General features: G+C 38.7%; 2 protein-coding genes across 10 annotated transcripts in view; one reads left to right on the top strand and one right to left on the bottom strand.

Moving 5' to 3' along the window:
- Window positions 1-1,808: 1,808 nt before the first annotated feature.
- ATG12 (autophagy related 12) lies at window positions 1,809-5,806 on the bottom strand. Its single transcript, XM_074813121.1, has 4 exons — window positions 5,598-5,806; window positions 5,304-5,440; window positions 2,621-2,683; window positions 1,809-2,251 (listed from the first exon to the last, which is right to left on the bottom strand). The coding sequence occupies exons 1-4, from the start codon at window positions 5,764-5,766 to the stop codon at window positions 2,192-2,194; spliced, it is 429 nt and encodes a 142-aa protein (XP_074669222.1). The 5' UTR covers window positions 5,767-5,806; the 3' UTR covers window positions 1,809-2,191.
- An 81-nt stretch (window positions 5,807-5,887) lies between these two features.
- AP3S1 (adaptor related protein complex 3 subunit sigma 1) overlaps window positions 5,888-22,567 on the top strand; it is a 45,927-nt gene continuing 29,247 nt past the window's right edge. For 2 of the 9 annotated variants that reach the window (XM_074813118.1, XM_074813119.1), the window contains exons 1-4: window positions 5,894-6,129; window positions 9,525-9,616; window positions 12,041-12,152; window positions 20,004-20,075. In XM_074813118.1, the coding sequence (XP_074669219.1) occupies window positions 6,061-6,129; window positions 9,525-9,616; window positions 12,041-12,152; window positions 20,004-20,075 (345 nt within the window). In that variant the 5' untranslated portion in view covers window positions 5,894-6,060. Of the gene's footprint in view, window positions 6,130-8,382; window positions 8,630-9,524; window positions 9,617-12,040; window positions 12,153-20,003; window positions 20,076-22,567 lie in introns of those variants that run through there. The other 7 variants (XM_074813114.1, XM_074813115.1, XM_074813117.1 and 4 more) reach the window with 6 other exon arrangements.

Genomic DNA, 22,567 nt, shown 5'->3' with positions numbered 1-22,567 from the left:
TTAAGAACAGAAAAATGCTGGAATAAATCTTGAATCTTAAATAAGTAATTCAGATCTGCATGAGTTAAGTTATCCAAGTTCAAAAATGCACGTGGTGAATAGAAGAAATCCAAACCATTACTGTGGGTTTTACATTACTGTGCCTTTACATTACTATTACCTTTGAAGGGATTGAGACAATTTTTTTTTTTCAACTTCAGAGGATAACAATTATCTATAGATTCAACATGAATGACAACCTTCTACCATTAGCTGGCAAGATACAATGACCCACAGTTCTTCACCTCAAGATCCTAGTGGGTTTTTGTTTGTTTGGGTTTTTTTAAACCAAACCAAAACACACACACACACACACACACACACCCCCACCATCCCCCAATCTTCTTGCATCACTTCTGACGAGCATATGTGCAGTATATGAGTAGTTTCATTTAAGATCAAATGAGGTGAAAGGCATCAACAGAACATTCCTTAAAGAGAGCCAGACTAGTAGCTTATCTTAAGTAAACATACCGCCACACAGGAGAACAAACTATTTATATTTGTAAGGCTGGCAAATGGACATATTACGAAAAAGACTGAAAAAAAAAAAAAAATCTAGGAAAAACTATGCAAATACCTTCGTCCTTGTGTACCCTCTAGTGGCTGTGCAAGGTTACGAGGGCCTCACAGTAACAGAACTGAGCAGACCACTTCCTCAGGACAATCAGAGTGCTTACCTCTGCAATAGTTCTCTTAAATAGACAGTCATGAGATCAGGGTTCTGAGCAGGCAAAAGTACGGGTTATTTGAAGTGTTTAGGCTTACAACCAATTCTGCCTTGTTAACAATCCAATGAATCCAGGTTTTCCACTTAAAAGGCAGTAAAACCTATCCAGCTATTCTAATAGGAAGCATTCAGGGCATGTGCCTGTGTTACTGTGCCATGTATCCAGGCTGCATGTAAACTGCAGCAACATCAGTAAATTAAGCTATTTGTTTCCACCCTTAGAGGACTTCTGGAGAACTACCTGATACACAGGTTGCAGAGACCACATAAGAGCCACTTACACATGAAACAGCAACAAACGACTCAAGACTACCATACAAGTATGCTTTAAACTAGAACAGGTTTTGCCTGTATGTGCTGAAGAAGTGGATTATGTCAGGGACCAAAACTGTCATCCAGCATAAGAACACTCTGCAAGCTAACATTTAATTTAGTTCAGCTTAAACAAGTATAAAAGATTGTACAAGACATTTAAAATAAACTGACAGAAAACACCCCCCACACTAAAACCCTCCAATACACAAAAGCAAAGTTCAGTACCCTGGTCAAGGTATCAAGGGTGAAAAAAAAATCCTCTCCAGGGTGAAAAAAAATTCCTCATTATGTTATGACTTAGCAAAAGAATGTAAAGTGCATTCTATTTTGTTGATGGAACATGCAGCTGGTGAAACAGGAAAACAGTAGCCAAAAGTAGAATATACAGAATAGGTTTTCAGCACCTCATATCTGTTTCTTCATTAACTGAAGATGCAACAGCTAGCTGCATCATTCAAGCAATGACGCTAGTCATTAAACTTTGCCAGAAGAAACACCTTGGCAACTGCTGAAGTGTTCAGCCTTCAACAAATCGCTACACAATCTGGGTGTGAGAAAAGTATTTCTGAGGCCTATCATTATGTTGTGACATATACATGAGATACTTCCACTACCGACACGATGATTCGGCACAGGATGAAGTAATTAGATTATATACCAATACCTACATATTAATTATGAGAAAAAATATCAAAATACTGTCTTGAAATGACGAGATACTACATTTTCAAGATGAGTAAAATGGAACTTTTATCTTCAGTACAACATATAGGGCAACAGAACTGTCCAGTCAGTCCTCCAGACAAGTATGACAGTTTCCCTTTAGATACAGCAACTGCGAACTCAGCAGCAAGACAGCTTGCTCTACCCTTAGATGGCAGATGCAGATTTGTTTCTGTACCTCAGATGTACATCAGGAAAATGCTACACGATTGGATAGCCTAGGTAGCTCTTATTTTATGCTATTTATCGGCATCATTTTTATAAACGTAGTCATAAGCAGAAATGCAAAAATCCTTCTTTCTGTGTGTTTAATGTTGAGTTTAAAAAAGTCAGTCCCTTTTCCATTTTTGAAGACAACACCTAAACAACTGAATTCCTTGTCATTCATCCCCATGCCTGAGTTTTGCAATAATGTAGCACAAGCTTGCCATCACTTCCAAAACACTGCAAGAAAAAGAGAAACCAAAACAAGAGCTGTTAGATTATTCATAGGCTAGCATATACATGAAGCAACAAATGAAGAAGCCCCCCACCAGATAACTGATTCATGGAATTCTGTCACTGGTAACAAAGCTCTCCATCATAATGGGAGGCATGACAACATACTGCATGTGAAGGAATGCATTTCCAGAGATTGTATGAAGTCATGTCTCTTTAGATCATATTCTTACAGATCTGTGAATATCAACTACATTACATTAAATGGAAGATATTACCAGCATAGCTAGGGGCAGTAACAGATTTCAAGTGCCAGAAGTATACTGACAAATTCTGCTAAGCACACTTGGAAAGGATATTTAAGATGAAAGTCACCTCATAGAGGGTCCCAACTTCTTGGTCTGGAGATGGAGCAAAAGACTGGTTTACATATATGAACTGCAAAAAAAAACAGAAGATAGAGATCTCCCATAGATCTTATGGATCACAGATAACATAGAGGAAACATTCTGCAGCCAGAGGTGGGTAAATCTGTCCTCTGTTCACCATTTGTTTTATAACCTTTATAGTCCACAATAAAATACCACAAATCAGTATTTTCACTTCATTGTGGAGAGGCAACATGACTTCAAGGAGTCACTTCTGACTGGCCAATCAGACCAACCCAAAGCAAGCATAGACTCATACAATCATTCAGGTTGGAAAAGACCCTTGGGATCATCAAGTCAAACCATCAGCCCTATTCTACAAAGTTCTCCCCTACACCATATCCCCCAACATCTCATCTAAACGACCCTTAAACACATCTGGGGAAGGTGACTCCACCACCTCCCTGGGCAGCCTATTCCACTGTCTGACCACTCTGTCTGTGAAAAATTTTTTCCTAATGTCCAGTCTAAACTTCCCCCATTGGAGTTTAAAGCCATTCCCTCTTGTTCGGTCAATCACCTGTGAGAAGAGACCAGCACCAACCTCTCTACAATGTCCTTTCAGGTAGTTGTAGAGAGTGATGAGGTCTCTCCTCAGCCTTCTCTTCCTCAAACTAAACAGTCCCAGCTCCTTCAATCGCTCCTCAGCATGCTGACTTCCATCTCCTGCACACTGACCCATTAGTTTCCCATACAGCAGCACAACGTAAACTCACTGGTTTAGTTCTTACTCTTATTTCAAGTATCCAAACCATTCCCAGAATTGCAAATTTGCTCAATGAGAACAGCACTCACAGAAATTAGAATTACTTTGTTCTTTTTCAAAGTTTTTCTTTTCATATCCTGCTGCAAACGTGTATACGCATATAGGAGCTAGTCTGTAATGTCAAAGAGGGCCTTGGGATCTGCAGTGCAAGATGGCAATGTGTAGTAGGGCATCATGTGCTATTTCCAAAGAAGAATTATAAAATTCCTAGGGCTTTGCTCCTGAAGTATGGCCTTAAGCTTAAATCACACTGGAAGACTCCATGCTCCCTTTTTTTTTTTCCTGAGACAATGAGATGGCAGTTAATCAATTAAACTGTTGAGAATATCCATGAACAGTAAATACCTGAACTATTACTCTTCTTAGAGATATTGAGTCTTGGGAAAAAGAAACCCTACATGATTTCCAGGTGAAAGAGACGGCTAGTGAAACCATTTACACCTATATGCTTGAACAAGAGCCTCCAGACCAAGAACACTGTGGTTTCATCTACACTTTAGCTACACATTTGATTATTTTAATGAGTCTAGCTTTAAATTTATACCTTAAGTGAAAACTTTGAAGTGTATGGATGTTAAGAGTTTACCGCTAATTGCAAAATAAGTACAATCATATTTCTGAAACTGTTTCAGCTCTTCCAATGTTATCAGAAGGCCACTTGGGCCTCACAGGAAGGAACACACAAACAATATCAGCAATATGCTTCCAAACTGCAAATGTTTCTAAGCTACCCGTTTTAAAAGTACTGTCCTATGACAGTAATTAAACTGTTTGAGAAGAAGGAAGCTGTACTGGGTCTGGCTGAGCCGGAATTGGATTTCCCCTATAGCAGCCCTCATGGTGCTGTGTTTTATGTTGGGAGCTGGCAGGGTGTTGATAGCACACTGGTGTTGTGGCTACTGCTGAGTAGTGCTTACACAGCACCAAGGCTCTTTCCGACATTTCCCCCACACACAGTGGGACGGGGTGGGCAAGATCTTGGGAGGGGACACAACCGGGACAGCTGACCCGACCTGACCAAAGGGATATTCCATACCATATGATGTCTGCTCGAGTATAAAGCTGGGAGAGAGGAAGGGCGGGGCGGGGGGGGGGGTCACCCTTGGTCCTCCGAGGCAACCACTACGCGTATCAGAGCCCTGCTTCCCGAGAAGGCCCGACATCGCCTGTTAATGGGAAGTGGAGAATAAATCTGGGTTTTTTTGCTTCCATGCGTGGACCTTTGCTTCACTTTGCTTACATTAAAACTGCTTTTGTTTTACCTACAAGGGCTGGTTTTTTCCTATCTTATTTTCTTTCCCCTTTTTGCCCTGTTGGGAAAAAAGATGGAAGGGGGGGAAGTGATAGAGTGACCTGTGGGTACTGGCATTTAGCCAAGGTCAAACCACCACAGAAGCAGACACCAATATTCAGAAAGTCAACCCCAAACGCTTCCAAACACTTTAGACTTTTTCCCAAATACTCCTTCCATATACCTGACTTACACAGTTATGCTGTACATATGAAGCCTTCACTGAAATGCACTGCTGCACAACATGCACACAGCTCTGCACGGCAGCATCAGACAAGAAAACGGTGACACTGCAAAAAAACCCAAAGGTTGGAGCTGAGAACCCAAGCACATCCAAACTGCACCATTACAGCTCATCCCAACATTACACTGTGGTGTGTACCCTGAATAGACTTACTGGTGCTCCTACCCACACCAAATTTCCTTCTGAAAGCCGTAGTCTAGATTCAAACAGTCTCCTGCAAGCTGTGACAGCTTGAACCCAGGGTCTTCCTGCCATGGCTGGCTCCCAGCCTCCCCCGCGACGCGTAGGGCACACCGGGCCAGGTCGGGCCGCCAGGTGCCTGTCCCTACCAGCTGCTCGGAGGCCATCAGCTTGAGGAACTTCTTGATGAAGTCAACGAGGCCCTGGATAGTCCGGGTCCGCTCCACGGCCCACTTCTTGGTCTTCATGATGGGGGTGTCGCCCACGGCCTTCAGCAGGATGTCAACTGCGGGGGAGGGACACGCGTTAACGCCACCGGCCGCGGTCCCGCCCCCCACCTCCTCATTGGCCAGAACCACCAGTTCCCACCACCGATTGGCCAGTGCACCTGCCCGTCACCGCACAAGCCCGCCCACCCCGACGGTGCCTGCTCGCCCCATTACTTTTCTTTTTCGGGTCGCCGGCAGGCTCCTCGGTGCCCGGCGAGCCGGCCGGAGGAGGAGCCAGGTCCGAGGCCCCCGCTGCGGCGCCGCCCTCCGGTGCTTCCTCCCCGACCTCGCTCCGGCCGTCGCTCTGAGGCGAGGCAGGCGCCTGCTCCTCGGCTTCCGCCATGCTGCTCCGCGACCGGCGGAAATGACGCCACGTGAAGCCGCTCCGCGCAGTGTTTTGTCCCTCGCGGAACGCTAGTTTCCCGTCAGGTGACGGGAACGGGCGCGTCACGTGCGGGAAGGCTCGAGCGGCTGCGGGTCGGCGGCGACGTGGTGCGCGCGACCCGCTGCCGCCGCCCCGAGAGCGGGGGGAGGGGGGGAGGGCGGTGAGGAGGAGGAGGAGGAGAAGAAGAAGGAGAAGGAGGAGGGGGGGCGCAGCGAGCCTGGCGGCTCCCGCCGCCGCCGCCGCCGCCCCACCATGATCAAAGCCATCCTCATCTTCAACAACCACGGCAAGCCGCGGCTCTCCAAGTTCTACCAGCGCTATGTACGGGCGGGCTGGGGCTGCGCGGGGCCGGGATCCCGGGGCGGAGGCGGGGGGCGGGGAAGCGCGGCCGTCCTCCTGAGGCGGCGGGTGTTTCCGCCATGCTGTCCCCGGGCTTCCCTCAGGACCGGCGGTCCCGGGGTGCAGCTGGGGGTGTTTGTATACGGGGACCCACCGGCCCGATCGCTCCCCGGCGCCTTCGGCAGGTCGTGCCGCCTGCTGATCACCGCTTAAGGCAGCGGCGTGTGCCGAGGGCGTGGGAAAATGGAGAGTGCTGAGACCGGCAAGAGCCGTCAGTAAGGAAGATGAGGTTTCGAAGAAAGCTGTTTTCCCAGCCAGTGTTCTTTTCACTGGAAATTGTCCTTTAGTAGTACAGCAGGTGAAGGAGGTGAATCTCGTCCAACGGCGAACTCGGTTTCCTGAGCTTGTTTGTGGAAGCGCTACTCTAAACTCGGCCGTGCTTTTCAGCCTGACTTTCGACGTCTCTGATGTAGTGCTGCGTGTTTCCGTGCTGTGCTTGTGGTGTTAGTTTTATGGGACTCACAGGTTCAATAAGCAGAGCCTTTTCCTTTGAAAACTTTTAGAGTACTATAAAAATACGGTTAACATGAAAAAGAAATGTGAGATAGAAAAGTGGATTCTTTTACACGGGAGAAGGCAGTAGCAAAGCAGCTCTGAAAATGCAGCACAAAGACTAGATCTGAACCAAAAGAAAGTGCAGCCACAAGGAATTAAGAAACAATGTGGAAACAGTTGATTTAATTCAAGGATAAGAGATTTTTTTAGGTGATGTTTTGATCATGTACTGTATTTTCTAGCCTATAGGCTAAGCTCTGCTTGGGCTAACCTTGAGCATTAAAACACAAGAAAACACACCTGATGCTTCTCAGAATTATGTAAACAAAATAGTTTTTTAATAGTGCCATTACTTACTTGGATTTTTGGCCACTTGCAATTCTGTCTATTACAGAAGTAATATTTAACTTTTTTGGGAGGGATGTATCTTACTTCTGCATCTCAGAGCAGAAGTGATGACTGTGACACTTCAGCTTGTGCTGTCAGGCTTTTAATTAAAGGAGTGTAACATATAGGTCATCGCTATGGATGACTGAATTTGATCCCTTCTTCGACAGGCAATATGGGAAATTCTAATATATATTTGTGAACCTATTTTTTTCTTTCTCATCAGTTCTGGGTTACCAAGCAGAGGTCCTTCATTTGCCATATGTAATTTAAAAATTAAAATGCAATATATTCTCACCTACGTATATTGATGTGTTCCCCTTGTGTGCATCCCCACTTTGTTGTTAATAACTGCCATTGCAGAGCTCTACTTTAGTAACTTACTAAAGAAGTTTGTTTTTTTTCCCCTCTTCTTTTTTCCTGTGGTGTGGAGGTAACAATTAAGTACATAGGTGAAAGACTTTGTAAAGGTGTACAAAAGTTGCATTAATGTGAAACGGTTAACTGCCATTCTCATCTTCCATTCAAATGTAATTATCTTTTTGTGTCTTCTGTTACTGTTGTGTAATCAAAGTTCTGGGAGGGGAAGAAGCATGGGAAGGAGAGGAGTGAATAACAGGAATATACCAGATTTTTGTTGTAAACTCCATTCTGCTCTACTTTGATAACTGGAATTAGAACAAATTCTTGGTGCTTAAGATAGGGTCATATGTCCATATAAGCAGAACACCTTGAAGTTTTGAAAACATGAATAGCAAATGAAAAGACAAAGTTATGTGATTAGGTGATTTCCCTAAAGCTTTGTGATGTACAGAAACAGGTGCAATTGTCTTGATTATCTTTTTGTGTGTGACTTCAATAAGGTTTATTTATTGTCTTTTTGAAACTTATGTATACTTTACTATTGTTTGAACCAGTACTGGAGGCAAATCTCAGGTTTTTTCTACAAGTGGAAGCATCCCCTTCTTTCCAGAGAGATTAAATTGGTCAGATCTGTGAAAGAAGTATTTGTTTGCTTCATGATACCAAAACTTATAAAATATGTGTAACTTTTTTCCCTGATACATGTGAGAATGGAAAGAGTTCCTGCTGCATAAAATGAAGTTAATAATCTTTTGCAATTAGGTAGCAAAATAATAATTCATGGCAATTAAATAGGAAGACATATGTACCGTGGTTTTATGTTTCAGAATATAGACCCGTGGCCGTAATTTCAAAGTTAAAAATAAGTTTCTGAAGAACTTTGTGAATAAGGGGAGATTCTGAAAACAGAAGTTATTTTAAATACTCAGTATCTCAGTTTCTTAAGGAAAAAAGATACATTGTCTCCTTCCTGCTACCATAGAAAATATGGGGGAAGTAACTGAGATAATTGCAGCAGAATAAGGCAGGCGCAATTTAAGAGACAGAAACTATAGAAGCAGAGGAACCTGCACTTTCTTATTCTGTGTTTTACAGAGCAATTTACTTCTGCAGGAGCTTTCTGCTGATGTCTTTGTGGATTCTAGACGTTGTTTATAAAACAACACGTGAATTTAAGGTGATGAATGCAAACCACACAGATGCCAGGCTTTGTTTGCTTAACAGTCATGCAGGGTACTGCACTGTTCTAGCTGAAATCACATGCACCAGTTTTGCTTAGTGTTTGTTCATATAATGTTTTAAAATGCTGACTTACATGCTTGGGCACTGATGGGGGGATATCTGTGCTTGATAACTTTAGGGTTCTGCGCTGTAAAACAAATCCGGGCTTGTAGGAATTGTATCTACATTTTTTTGACTGGAAATACAGACTTGTTAAAAATTAGTCCACTCTTAGAGAAGGGTAGCAAAAGCAAGTGTGCAGGAATGAATGAGTTGCAGTGGGGATTCAAGAAGAGTCAAACGAATTCAAACTTGGAAGTGATATTTCTGATCTGCTATAAGGAAAGTGAATGGCTTAGGAGAACCTGTTACTCATGATGCCATTGTATTTTAAGCTATTTCTGAAAGAGTTATGTATTACCGGATTTTCAACTTCCCCACCCCCTTCAGGCTTTTGAAACTTTGTTTCCCCCTCTGTTCATGGGTGAAAGTAGTTTCAAAGCATGTCTGTAGCTGTTCAGGCTATGGTGGAGATAGAAAAAAAAAATGCAAAATACTTGAGAAGACTTCCTGTTTACTTGAAGAAACTATTTTTAGATGGGGTTTTTTTTAGAAGTTTCTTAATCACTTTTTTCACAGATGTCTCTCAGTAATGTATTCTGCAACTTGTAAAAATGTATTTTCATATTGAAATGACAAAACAATATGCAACTTGTTAATTAGCAGATTTAAGGCTTCAGAAGTAGATAGTTTGAGGGTATTGATATACTTTGTATTCTATTTATTAGCTCTGTGTGCTGTGCATTGTTAATCCATTTTAGCTTGATAGCAAAATATGTTTTCTTTCATAGAGTGAAGATACACAGCAACAAATTATCAGAGAAACTTTTCATTTAGTATCGAAACGTGATGAAAATGTCTGTAATTTCCTAGAAGGAGGATTGTAAGTATCAGGTTTGGAATAAATGCCCTTATTGGCTTGCAAATATTACTTCTGATTATAATATAGCTTTTCACAGTTGTACTTTAAATGCCATGTCACTTGAGATATTTTAATACACAAAGAATAATATCATGTTGCACTAGGTATACATTCTCTTTCCTAGTGGAAGCATACATATATATATGTATGTATCAAAATGAGTTAGGCAATAAAACTGATTTCTCCTAGTGCTGTAACTGACAAAGTGCCATATCTAGTGCTATAATTCTTTCAGACACAAGATGGGGAAGAAACAGGCAGATTCTACCTAACCAGTTTCCCTATAATCAAGCTAAAGATTTCTGATCTCATTTGAAGAGTCATTGGCATTTGCCATATGCATTGTGAAAGTTAAAATATTTTGTAGCTGCTGCTTTGGTTTGAGCTCCTAAAATTTGAGTGGGCAGTATGTGATAGTAGGATTACTCAGGCTTTTTGTCAGGGCTCAGGCTTGCTATATAAACTAGGAAGAAAAAAAAAAAAGGTTTTAAATGTGCTAACTAATGCAGTTTCAACCAAGATATTTTTAATTTCATACAGGTAGAGCAATGTAGGAGGAAAGCCAGACTTATGCCTTCTGTCTCTAGAAGACACAAAATATTCTTCCTTGAATCATCTTGGTTGCTTTTTTAATGTGGTCTTGCTTTAGTTGAAGTGAAGAAATTCTAAAATGGAAAAGTTTTGAGATGTTAGTCATCAACAGTAAATAGTCACTAAGCCACCTTCAAGGAAAAGAGATCATAATTGATGGAACAAGCTCAGGATTTCCAGTCTAAACATAGAGATTGTTGTAGCCTGTTAAATATTGTAATTATGGAAATTTCTGATTATTGGAAGTTAGTATGTTAATGCCTAAATTTGCTATGTGCAGTCAGTTAAATGCTTAGCTGTACTGTGTCAGCTATGATGTCTTTCCTGATCAAGATGATCCCTGATTTTTTTTTTAATTTTTTTTTAAACCAAAATCATTTTCTTCCAACTACTCAACTGTTGATTCTATCGTTAGGTTCTCGGAGATGGTTTCAAGCTAGAAACATGCTAGCTTGAATTCTATAGTGAAAGACATGCCATTTGGAGCTTTTTTAAAAAATAATCACAGCTGTGCAGCAAAAAAACAAAGACACAGGACACAATTCTGGCTTTCCTCCTACTGCTCAATTCCAGAGTTAACCGTTTCAATATCTTTTTTCAGTATTTTTTTTTTTTCAGGACAGGGATCACTTTCTAATTTGCAGTTTACCTGAAGGCTTCAACAGTTTTTATATACTAACTGTGTGTACTGAAGTATTTGAAAGAATTGGGAAAATAAAGCATAAAAGAGGAAACTTCAGCTGCCATTTCTTTCCAGTTTCATGTTTGTTTGTAATATTTTTGTCGTGATATTTTTTAAACATAGTTCCTGCTTTTCAGGAACAAAGGGTTCCCTCTTGCCCCACTCAAGCATTAATGCAATGTAACATGCTTAAGCAAAAGTTACCTAAAAGATTTTTTGTCCTTTTTATTTATTTATGTAGTCTCTCCCAATGGTAAAGGCAGAAATTAAAGGGATGAGTTATGATAACGCCAAACAGGTGATTCAGTTCTGGTAGAGAGAGAATTATGATGTTCATAGCCATTTCTATTTGAGCGGGCCTTCTGCTCAAAGCAAATGTCAGTGATCTGAAGAACATTTCTTATGATTTATGTACTTCTGTTGGGAAGACTATAGCAGATGAGTGGAAGAAGATACCTGTTTAGACCTCTCCTTGTTTAGTAACATGATGATTAGTGAATCCATAAAAATTGATAATTTTAGGATTCTGTGCTTCACAACTATTGCTTATAGTACCATTTTATTTCTCAAGATATAAAAACATTTTGTAGCACAAGAGTGTTATATGTTCTTGGTTATTAAGTGGTCCATAGACCCAATTTTCAGTAAGTCAAATGCCAGTCTTAAGCCAAATTACAGTTTTCTTTTTCTGTTGATGCTCCTCTGAGAAGGGCAGGAAAGGATTCATGGGCATACACTCTGTTAATCTATAAAGCAGATTAGTCCCTGTACAGCACCCACTAGTGTGTAATGGAAGTACATTTAATACCCATTTTTTGGTGAAACTGCATAATCTGTTTTAATTGATTCTTATAAAAAGGTGCATTTGTTGATGTAATTATTATCCATATGGATAACAATAACTGTGCTTGTGTGGTAAATGTAACTTGGACTGTCTTGGTACTTAGTATTCTTCCATTGTAATTATATTGCAAAATAAAAGTTGTGATGGATTTGGGAAATCTCTAGCCAGCCATTAACAATAGGCCTCTTATTAACTGAAATAACTGTGAGGATTTGCCCATCTTATCCTGAGATGCAAACTAAGCTTTCCTGTTTTCTTTCCTGTTTAGATTAATAGGTGGATCTGATAACAAACTAATTTACCGACACTATGCCACCTTGTATTTTGTCTTCTGTGTGGATTCTTCAGAAAGTGAGCTTGGCATTTTAGACCTCATACAAGTAAGTTTTTTTGCTGCTTTGTTCTAATAAGTGGAATTCTAAGTACCTTAGAACTTCAATATTCAGCTGTGTCTTTTTCTGTAATATTTGGAAGTGAAGGTGGCTTTCATCGTGTGAACACACCCGAAGTGCTGAGTATTACTTTTAGATTGTTTGTAGTTTTCTGGACTGTCTTTGAAAAAGTTGTTTCTCAAGTTGATGAGAAAGTAAGGAAACTGTTTGGAACCTACTGAACAATTGGCAACTATTTTTTGCTGCAGCTTTTCAAGGCCTTGTTTTGCCTGCAAATAAAAATGGTGCAGTTCAAACATTTGGTAGACAAGTTTAGATTATGAGAACCTTGATACATAAAGCTCTGTGTATGTGTGTATATACATGCACACACACGTATATATGTATTTGCCACAAATATATAATGGATTAACACATCCAAAACCTCCTTGGATGAAACTTTCCATGTGGCTTATGAGCTCTTGGTCAGATATACCTTAGAAAATGAGTGCAAATGCTGCCCTAGGCATGTGTTCTGTGCTGGAGGGGTGGCTGGGAAGAGGTGAGGAGAAAAAGAGCCGGTACAGGTTCTTTCTGGATCTCAATAAGAAAAGCTCAACAACAAAGTGGCTTAATAAGATAACTGTTTAGTAAAGCAGAATAAGAAGAGGAATGTAGATAGTAAATCTTACACCCCTTCAGATGCTGGGCATCCTGTGTTCATGCAGCATCCAGTGGAGCCCAGGTGGATTTTCACATGGTGCACTGTGCAGACCAGGTCCTGTCCATGGATAGAAGCCCTCTCTTTTTTGGACCTTTGAGCTATTACATAATTTCCTCACAAGAAAACAATTCTATTCCTAACCGATATTCACCTGAGAACTTCTTGGTGCACTGTGAGATAAAGGCAAGGCCATGCAGGTGGTGTAATCACCTGTACCAAGTGGGGGCTGCCTGTGGTTGTCTTTGTTACAGTGAGCTGGCTGAGTTTATCCTGCAGCTAAGGAATTTGTGCAGCAGAGCAGAGGCCTGTGCCTACTCTAGTTAAGTGTTATGTGGATCACCAGCTCCTAAACATGCAATGGTCAGGATCAATATATTCCACTCCTTGATCCACCTACAGTTTACTTTTCCCAAAGACATTGTAAGTTATAGATTACATTCATAAGATACAGGCTTCTCAAGCCCAGTAGACCAGACATGACCTGTTCAAGATCACTGATTCCTTGAATACAATGTCTTCTTCAAGGCCCCCAATACAGCATGTGTGGTTTAAGCTGTTAAATATGTCTGTATCAACCTAGCAACAAAAATCATGTCTGGTAATATGAACACTCTTATGTCAGGAGACCTGATTACACCAGTGATTTTTTTCACTTTAAAATCTGCACATAAACAATGTCAGTGATGGTTGTTAGATATGGCAAAAAATAGTTTCACGCCATGAAGTGATGTATATCACTACATAAAATAGGTCTCGGATATGTGTATGATTCACTTACTGTTAAGCCTTTCAAAAGCTTGTACATCAAGATAATTGATTTATTACATACGTAAAATCTGTGGTATATGGAGACATGGGCCTATATCTATTGATTATGTCACTGCAGAAAGCACTGTGATCCTTAAAGGCCTCACAATTTCCTGCAGACCTTTCTTGAAGCTGAATAGCTTCTCATAGTCACCTATTAGTGTTCTGAACACTCTGCAGTGTTTAGTGCTCTTCTGGGCAGTAGATCCAAATTTCTTTCTGAGTGGCTGTGTGGGTAGCAGGGAAGGAAGCTCTTCTAGATTCTTGTATCATTGGTCATGGAAACATTCTGCAACGTCTGAACAGTGCAAGTTACTGAGGTACACAATGAATGGACTTACCTTTTCTTAGCAGCTTGTTGTGCAGAGTTGCTTAGTTGCTTGTTGCACAGTATGTCTTCTTACTTGGAAGTGCGAAAATATTTGTGAATTGAGAAAAGAAGCATGTTAATATTTCATATAACTCAGGGATGTTTTTCAGATAAAGTGGATATTATAAATATTTTTAATCAGATAATAATGATAGGAAAGGCTATATAGGTCTGACCTGTTATATTTTGCAGGGCCACTATGCAAGTTCAACTAAGATTTTATTCATTATGATATATTAAAAATGTCACATCAGTAGCTTCCAGTTATTTCCAGTTACACAGTATAACCTAAATTTTACTTTTAAGGTGTTGAAGCAAATTGCTTGAGCTTACTACTACCTGTATTTCTATAGCCCTCAAGCCCTCTGAATTAGGGAGATCTTAAATTTTTCTCTAAATTGTGTTGCTTCTTGTGCCAGAAGTACTGTGATGGATTTCAGTCTCTCAGGCTTTATATTTCACATCTTTCCATTACACCCTGGTGTTTAATTACATGCCAGTATGATTGCTTGAAGGAAGCAGAAATAATAGAAATGCTATTTCTATTTATAGGAATACTTAAGTTTTTTCTGACCCATGTTATTTTGTTTATACATACAGCCTCACCACAGTACCTGCAGCTGTTCAGTATTCCCACTTCTCTAGATCATTGAAGTTCAACAATTTGATTATAGCAGAAAGTATACAGAGATTAATTGAACATTTTTAATTTCCAGTATGGCTCACAAGAAGGATCTGTTTAATCCGCTTAGCCATGTTAATCAGAATTAAATGTATCTTACACTGGAAAAGCACCCTCAGAAAGTTTATTATTACATCTCAACCCCATGTGCAATGCAAACTGGCAGTATATGCGCATCTACTCAAGCAAATGAGCTTTGTCTTTTTTTTTGGTTGAGAAGTGTTGAACCATTTTAATGAATCTTTGTTTACTATAGTTCAGAGACAACACAGGTAAGAGTAAGCCATCTGGAGTTTGTTATGAATCATACATAAACTGAATTGTTTAAATAAGTAGTTATGTAGAGAGTCAGTTTATGATCTCATGAAAATAAACTGGTGAGATGAACCTAGAACTCAGTCTAGCACTTAAAAGTTTTCTGTTTTGTAAACAGAATAAATCTATAGTAGATTAGTTTACATATGGTAGTCTGCAGTTCTTTTTGGTATAAAGTTTTTGTTGTAATACTTAAGATAGTTCTGTGAGGGCCGTTTATATCACTGTTAGGTCAGAACTCTTTTGCAGGTAAGTCTTCTTGGCTCAGTCTTAATGCACTGTATGCGTTACAAATCATAGACTGCCTCAGATTTTATACTGTGTTCAAGCTAGATGTGTTTGAACACCTCAGGCAAATTCATATTGTTAATTTTTATCCATTATTTTTTTAAAAAATACAAACAGATTCTGTTTATTATTTTTGATTGATTGGATGGGAGATAGGTCAGTCTATGCTGTGCTTGGTAAATTTTGCAGTCTTCTGGATTCTGTGTAAATTTATGTCATGAGTTGTAGATATTTCAGATTCTTATTGTTAGCCTGTGAAGTGTAAGGTTATAGTGCATGGAAATAAAGTACATAAGAAAATGTGACTAACTGTAGACTGCCATGAGGAAAAACTGAGTAATATTTACAATGGTGCTTATGGAACTAAAAGCCTGTGTCAACTGTAAGCATTTTTGAGGATTTTAGCTATTGCTGGGCTTCCAAGACATGTTGACTCAGTAAGCAGCTGAATCTGTGAGATCAGTCTTCCATGACAAGTTGCATATATTGCAAGATAATGTTGTTCAGTAAGATGCACATGGGAAATGCAGTGCAGTTCATGAAAGATGCTTTTCTCGGTTCTTAAATCATCCTGACCAGAGATGCTTTAATGCTAATTAAGTATAAAAAAAAAAAAAGAGACATGTGACTGGAATTCCTATTTTGGCAGAAAAAACCCTAACTAGTTCTCAGTTAACACTATTTATTTATTTTGGAGTTGGGTGTAAAGTAAAGGACTGGAATTAAGAACAAAAAGAACATTTTGACCTAAAAAGCCTTATTGGTAATGCAGTAAGTCCTGGTAGGTCTGCTTGAAAGACCTAACACACTTCTGTTTTGACTAACCGGCAGGACTTGTACAGTCTTTCCTCTACACTGTAATCTTGGCATTCTCTGTATAATCCATGAGTAGTTCAAAAAAAAAAAATATTGAAAGAAACCTGGGATGTCAGTGTAAGTGTGGGAGAACGCAGTGGCTGCTCCAAGGATTTCCCAGTTAGGCTGTGGAAGCACATATGCTTGCAGTGATATGTGAACGATGACTTACAAGGTCACTCTTAAATCAGAAGAGAAAACAGTTGTGTATGGATATCTGACTATATGATCGCAGTATTATGTTCTAAACGAGTTGGGGTCTTAAGTAGCATTTGAACAGTCAAAAGCAGTGAAAGAGAGGACTCCGTGGGCAGATTGAGTAAATTCTGTGTTAAGGTTTACTATTGCTGTTTAGTCTAGGAAGAAGGATGAGATATTCTTGATATGATTTATTCCTGTTGTTTTTACTTCATTTTGTGTACGTGCTTTTGTAGTATTTGACGTGATCTAGCACCAGATGCATTTGATTGATTAGGTGTTCTGATTTTTCTGCTAGCCTTGTTATCTTCCCAGTATTAATGTATGTTTTATTCCTTTGTTGTATTATTTATCTAATCAGAAAATCACTCCTTCATGGCAAAGGTGATGTTTTGTGTTTTGACATATTGTTGAGTATAGGGAGCTCTTGGCTTGTATATATCCAATAACAATTTGGTATTTTGATTCATATACTTGTACTCTCCAGGTGTGTGTCTGGCGTTATTAAAGCATTTTTACTACAAAAGAGAGGTGTGGGTTTTTTCTTTTTTTTTTTTCTGTTTACTTGCATGGAGATGTGCATCGGTTTTTCTTTGAACTGTAAAAGATTGATTTCAAAAATAAAGCACAAGGGGGAGCTAGTAATTCATTGTGCATGCATCCTTGTTTTCCTGCTATTTGACTCATTTATGTTTCTTTTTCAATAACATCACCAGGTGCATTTGAACTAATGTGTGGTGTGTGTCCCAAAACAATTGGTGTGTTTTCTGGTTATTTTGATTAACAAGTCTGCAGCATCTGAATTACTGAAGTACTTAAATTCTAGCACTGCTTGTCATTGTGTGCAATTCATTTGACTCTCAACTAAAATTATGATGAAAGTGTCTCTAATTTTATTTACCATATTGATTATTTGAAGGTGTCTTAAAATGGGTCAATGAATGTTAGTGTAAAAAAATCTAGTTTCCTTTGTAGACTTAAGGCTTTTAAAGATCAATTATTCATAATACATGTATACCATGTCAGTGCTGACATTACTCAGAGTGAATTCTCCATCCTGAATGAAAGGTTGAGGAAGTTTTCAAAGTTTCCATGAGAAATCCTTAACTGGTAAAAAATCTCACTGAAGAATACTCAGTGCCGGCTTACTTCCCTTAGATTAAAATATGTTTGGTGTGCATTACTGGTCTTGCATTGCAAGCAGAGATCTGTGAGATCATTCTGTGTGTGATGTTGTCACTACTTAATGGGTAAAGGTTTAAAAGTAACCATTGTAACTATAAATCAAGTGTTGTTATAGGAGAAGCCCTAGTTTCTGGAAGAATGTCACAAAAGTAGAACTCCTGTGTTGTTGATGTGTGGGCATACATACTGCTACTAAATACACATATCTGTGGGGGCTGTTTTTGAGGATTTTTGAGTTGGTTTTGTTTTTAACGTGTTCCTTTGTTTTCCAAGGAACTAGATGGATGTCAAATCAGAGCATGTAAATTCATGTGCAAACTTGGTGATATATATGAGGAATCTTTTCTGTTCTTTCAAAAATATTGTCAAACTGTTAGCTCTTGTAACTAAAAAATTAGGATAAAGGTTATGTTTACACTCTATTTCCAATCTTCTTCCTGCAGCTAATATCAAACAACACTGTCCTTGTAACCACATTCTCCTAAGGTACAAGGAAAGTAAGAGAACATTTCCGGTCATTTGTCTTACTGCACGTAGTTGCAAACTGTGTAGTTTGTTCTGCTTAACATATAAGTTTTTTTGTTTGCTCGCATCCCTTCTTTATAGGAGACTGTTATTATCACAACAAATTAACAACGGCTTGAAGAAAAAAAAAAAGATCTGCTTCGCTTAGCTTCAGTATAATTTAACAGAAGCATATTCATTTACTTAGTTAACTGTTGTCAGTGAACCTTACTGTCTTGAGTCTGCCTGTGAAAATGCTCTATGTTCCTAGTTTAAGTTATGAATTGGTATAGTATTAAAGAATAATCTTTGTTCTAAATGCATGGAACATCTGTTAGATGTAGTTTGACTTTAAAATGAAGATTGATGATAGTAGTAATAGCAACAGCAGAGTGTCATCCTCTTCTCTTTTATAGTGTAAGCAGGATCTGAGACCAGGGATTCAGGTGTAAAAGTAATCTTTCTTGATATGCAAGGTGAACAGCTGGAAATGTCTGATGTCAAGTAGACTTGTTTCACTAGGTCTGTAGACATAAATATGTATCTATAAAAGCAGGCCTTTTATCCACTTTATTTTTGTCAGCAGAACATGGCTTCTCATTCCTATTTCTCTGGGCATAGGCAGTTTGAAATCTGGTTGCTCTCAAAGACTAAGATGGGATTAATAAACCATGTTGAAAAGAGAGAGAATCAAAACAAGATATTTAACTTCTTCCATATTGCTGCTTTAGGGTTTGAGTTTAGAATTGCAAAAAAATAATTTACATACCAATAATAATAACAAATAATATTAAACACATATTGTGATAAGACAGCCTTGAAAGAGAAAACTGAGATCAAAATTTCCCACAAGTTGCAGCTTATATACTACTCATTAATAAATGATCTGTAAATTCTTACAGAAAGTCTTTTTTAATTCTGAGGACACTAAGCTCTCAAACTCAAGCATATGTTTAACTTAGAGGTCTTGACACATCTCATATAAGTCAGTAGGAGTTATCCTTTGCATAAAGGGAACTGTGCTTGTACCTCTCTAAGACTGGAGTCTTTGTCAGCACTCACCGCAAGCACATGGTGATTGGCATTCAGGAACTTTGGGAGTGCAAGTACAGTCATCTTTTCATTATCTGGCCTAATTGGAGACTGGGATGCTTGTAGTGTACCAAAACTGGCTAACATGAGTAGTAAGGAATCTGTTAGAGAAGTACTTAAGAGCAGGGTAATGTACAGTCCACATCCAACAGAGATCATCAGTGGCTGGACTTCAGCAGCTGCTTGGATTTTTCTGCTTTGTGCACTTACATTCTAGATTCAGGGAGGAGTTATTTTCCTGGGTGTTCAAACTTCTGGACTTTTCTAAATTTATGGGGTGGTATGCCTGACAGGACCAGCAGATGTGACATTAAGACAGCTACCTTTTTGTTTGGTCCATCCTGGATTCAGCAGTTCTAAACCAGGTGAAAGCTGCTGTACTGTTGCTGGAAGCCATAATGCTGACAAACTTGCAAGATGCTGACAGTTTACATTGCCCATGTTTCTCTGTGTGGCAAAGTTAATAGTAGTCTGATTAACTGGGAGATGCCTGCAATGTAGTAATTGGTAAAAATAATAATAATAATTAAAAAAAGTAGTGGATTTTTGATTAATAGTTGGGTTCTAACAAAATGGGAATGAATACTTTGAATCACAGATGAGAAAATTGTAGCATAGATGATGTTACTGTTTTTTCAAGATGTGCATACAATTTTGCCCTCTACAGATAACATACTGTTGACATAATACTGTTAACCTCTTAATTTCTTTAGATGTTTTTAATGCCTTAGAATGTGCCCAGTGTTTATTTTCTGTATTTGCTTTTGTTAAACCTCAGACTTAATGAAACTAGTGAGTTTCTGTTGAAGCTTGACCTCTGGATTTTTTTCCTCTTTGCAGGTATTTGTGGAAACACTAGACAAATGTTTTGAAAATGTCTGTGAACTGGATTTAATTTTCCATGTAGACAAGGTACTGTGACGAGCTCCTGAAATATTTCTTGTCAGTTGAACCAAACATTTTAGTTGACACTTGGTATTAAACTCTGCAGTGATTCTACTTTTATTGTCAGTGAAATCTAGACAGTTTCTATCAACATGTTATTTTTAAGCTTGAAAGCTGTGGTGGAGCATGTCTTTCTGAGGAAAAATAAAATAATGTGGGAGATTTGCATTGTGTTATTGCACATGTAATTGTCAAATTTGAGACATCTGAATATTCTCAGAGTAGGACTTAGTTTCAGGAAATAATTTGTTATATTTTGTTTATGGTCAGGTGTTATATTACTCAGAACTGAAATTGTTACGAGATTTTCCAGTTAAGGCTGACAGTTGCCTTTCAAATGCTATGACTATGTAATTTAAGTGCTGCGTGGATCTTTCTCTTCTAAACCTCAAGCAGACATGACGTCTTTTGTCAAACATTTAGAAACTATCTTGTTTGAATATTCCCAGCTATCAGGAACAAATGTTTTATTTATTAATCTAATTTTGAGAAATGCTATTACTATGGTAATCTTTCATTTAAAAGGACCCCTCTTGGCTTAAAAGGCACCTCTTGGGGTAATACCTAAAGTGCTCAGAATTGAATATACAGAATCTATTCCTTCAGTTGCATTTTGTGCTTACTATTGCTTTCTGTGCATTCATGTTTCCCCATCTGTGAACAACTTTTTGTATCAACAGCAAAAGATGAGAAGGGAAAGTAAGACAAAAATCGCTAAAAGTGAACTAAAACCAGTAACAAGTTAAGTAGCTGAAATAACCATTTGGAACTGACTGGGTTTGTTTCAAAATCAGGAAGTTCTTTTGGAAGAAACACTTGTACCTTGACCAGACAGTGACATGCAAATGACCCTGAATAGGTATTTGAACTGATACTGTGCTCATGACAAGTCATTAGGATTTCTAGCCTGGCTGGAACTCGTTAGCTGTTTCCAAAATGGCAGACTAAAGTACAAAAGAATTTGAGTGGTTTATATATTGCCTTCTGAGATTAAAGAACCCAGACACTGCAGTCGTTTTGTGGCAAGGAATTTGTTCTTTATCTTTGACTGCAAAATACTTCGGCTGCTATGCAGTCCAAGCTGTTACTCTGTAGCATGTTTCATTCAGTAGCATTCCTTAACATAAGTACTCCTTTACACTTTATAGGAGAAACATCTTTCTAATAAAATGTAAAGAACTTAGGTGCTTCAAAATGTTAAATTTCTTGAAGAATGTTTTCCTTTGTATTGGATATAAGATGATACTTTTCCTCTTGAAAACTATTTGTCAAAGTGAAACTAAAATTTAAGTGTTTTATTAGATTTACTAAAAAAACTATATGAGAATTCCAATAAATGTTTAGGCTAGAATTTTCAAACTCTGGGGAAAATGTGAACCATAAATTCTAAATAGATATTTTAGCAAAATAAAATGAAACCTTGAGTTAAAAAACTTTTGAACTTGTCATTAGTGATGATCACAGTACAGTGATTTTTAACTTGAACATAAGTCAACAAAAAAATACAATACAGAAAGCAGAACTTCTGCAGTAATGCAAGGCTAATACTAGCAGTGTGGTAGCATTAGTTGTTCAGTTGTGACTAATCTGATGTAATTTCCATTCTTTTTTTTTTTTCCTTTTTCTTATTTCTTCAGTGTAATTGGTTTGTAAGACTTAGTTTATATCATAACATGGAATCAAAACATTTGATTCGGTACAGTTTAAGTTGATTAGTACTCTTGTAAATCTGTAAGAAAAAAAACAGGAGTATACATCTGTGAGAATGAAATTACAGCATTATATTGTCTTTAAACTGCTGCTGAGGTCACCTTGTCAAGAAGCAAAATGCACTGAGTCTTCTGAGTTACAACACATTAACTTTCTCTTGCCAGATATTTGTGACCTGGCCTGTTAATAGATTTCAAGGGTGTAATAGGGAAAAAGAGCACCTGCTGCTGGATGTTTGGTCTGGATAGAATCTCAGTTATAGGGGATACTTATATGTGGGAGCTGTTCGGGGTGAAACATTTCAAATATTTGTATTGTGAGTGGTCTGGTGTTGAGAAAAGTGAGGATTGACTGATTGAATTGGATGAGAGTTGATCTGTGTCTTCAGTTCTTGATGGAATTGTGGAAGGTGACTTCCAATCCTCTTGCTAGAACTGCCTAAAATACAAGAAATGCCATTCTTATAAAAATACAGGAAATAACATTTATGTATAAGAGCTAAACTCTGTAATCTCAACAGGTGCTGCCTCTTCAGTAGCATTTTATGTGGTGTTTCTATAAGGAAAGATTTACCTTTGTCAGGCAGCCATCATTATACAGGACCCAGTGATGGTTTTTAGTAAGCTGGAGCCAAGAGAGTTGTTTATTCAAGAAGAATATTGGTATAGTACTAGAAATTCGTTTGAGAATAAAATACAGGTGGGAATGAGATAGTGTTTCTTATGTGCTGTAGCAGATGAGGACTTGGG

This window comes from Strix aluco, chromosome Z, assembly GCF_031877795.1.
Source record: "Strix aluco isolate bStrAlu1 chromosome Z, bStrAlu1.hap1, whole genome shotgun sequence".
NCBI classification, from domain to species: domain Eukaryota; kingdom Metazoa; phylum Chordata; class Aves; order Strigiformes; family Strigidae; genus Strix; species Strix aluco.
The sequence above is the reverse complement of the archived record's forward strand: the minus strand, read 5'-3'. Positions and strand labels throughout refer to the sequence as shown.